Below are 1427 nucleotides of genomic sequence, written 5' to 3' on the forward strand. Positions count from 1 at the left end.
TAAGTTAGTGGCTGGTTGTAACTTCTTGCAGCTACATTTAATTGAATCAAGAAGTTTTCCAGACTTTTGGCACAGCAGCCCCAGGCTGGCACATGCCTGGATGTTCCATTGGCTTCTCCTAACCCCCAAGAGACACCTCACAAATTCTCAGGAACAGGCACAATTCCCATAGCAGGAAAACTGAGTGTGGAATGCCAGGACAAAGGGGAATGGCTATAAATTGCCAGAGGGCAATGTTAGATGGGATATTGGGCAGGAATTCATCCCTGGGAGGGTGGTGAGACACTGGCACAGGTTGCCTAGAGAGGTTGTGGCTGCTCCATCCCTGGGAGTATTCCAGGCCAGGTTGGACAGGGCTTGGAGCAACCTGAGCTGGTGGGAGGTGTCTCTGCCCATGGCAGGAGAAGGGATGAGATCCTTAAGGTCCTCCCAACCCAAACCATTCCAGGATTCTATTGATCCATGCATCAGGAACTACTCACTGCTGAAAGCCTCCGGGTACTGCTTCGCCAGCTTCCCCTTGAGTGTCCTGGGGAGGAGAGAGAGAGAGCTGAGTCCATGGGAAGCTGATGGATACAGAGCTCCAGCATTTATGGATAACATAAAGGAATCCCAGGGGATTCCTGAAGGCTCCTTCCCACCCTCCCAAGCACTCCTGTCCCCCTCCCAGCACACAGTGTTTCTGAGTCCCACAGTCTGTGACCACCCTGAAGGAACACAGACCATCCTGGCTGCAGCAGAATGGAAGAATCCCAAAGCTCTTCTCCACTTCCTCCATGTGCTTTCCCCCTCCAACAAACCTGACTTCCAAGATCACCCCAAACTCCCTCCTCTTCCTCCATGTGCTTTCCCCCCTACAACAAACTTGACTTCCAAGATCACCCCAAACTCCCTCCTCTTCCTCCATGTGCTTTCCCCCTCCAACAAACTTGACTTCCAAGATCACCCCAAACTCCAACTTATGTCCTGCTTGAACACACCCCACCCAGCCCCTCCTGCACCACCTCCCAAACCCATTCCCATCTCATTTCCCACCGGATCCTCCGGAAGATGCTATCCAGATCCTTCTTCATTTCCACCAACGTCCTGGTGTGGTGGAGGAACCTCTCGTTCATCTGCTGCATGCGGACGCTCGACAGGTTGTTGAAGTTGAGCAGCATCTCATTGGTCTTCTCAAACCGATCCAACCTGCGCAGGGAGTGGGAAGGGGAAGCAGATGAAGCTCCACAACGATCCCACCGAGCTCCCGGTACCGGCACCAAGATCCCCACGGGACTTTTCCCCCGGGACTCACATGTTTTTCTGCGCCAGGATGATGGCGTTGACGTCCTCGGTGTTGACCATGCCCAGCACTCTCCCGCAGAAGACCTGCGAGGCCGTGGGCTCCATCGCGGCCTGCGGGGCCGCGGCGCGGGGCTCAGCCCGGG

At 54.9% G+C, this 1427-nt stretch overlaps 1 protein-coding gene across 1 annotated transcript in view; it reads right to left on the minus strand.

Annotated features, from left to right (window-relative positions):
- The window catches only part of KXD1 (KxDL motif containing 1), a 1730-nt gene extending 331 nt beyond the window's left edge, over nt 1-1399 (minus strand). Inside the window, exons 1-3 of the mRNA XM_009081820.1 lie at nt 1295-1399; nt 1036-1188; nt 483-529 (exon numbers count right to left, since the gene is read on the minus strand). Of these exons, the coding sequence (XP_009080068.1) occupies nt 483-529; nt 1036-1188; nt 1295-1389 (295 nt within the window). The 5' untranslated portion in view covers nt 1390-1399. The remainder of the gene's footprint in view (nt 1-482; nt 530-1035; nt 1189-1294) is intronic.
- Between the last annotated feature and the right edge of the window lie 28 nt (nt 1400-1427).

This window comes from Acanthisitta chloris, unplaced genomic scaffold (assembly GCF_000695815.1).
Source record: "Acanthisitta chloris isolate BGI_N310 unplaced genomic scaffold, ASM69581v1 scaffold43279, whole genome shotgun sequence".
Classification (NCBI taxonomy): domain Eukaryota; kingdom Metazoa; phylum Chordata; class Aves; order Passeriformes; family Acanthisittidae; genus Acanthisitta; species Acanthisitta chloris.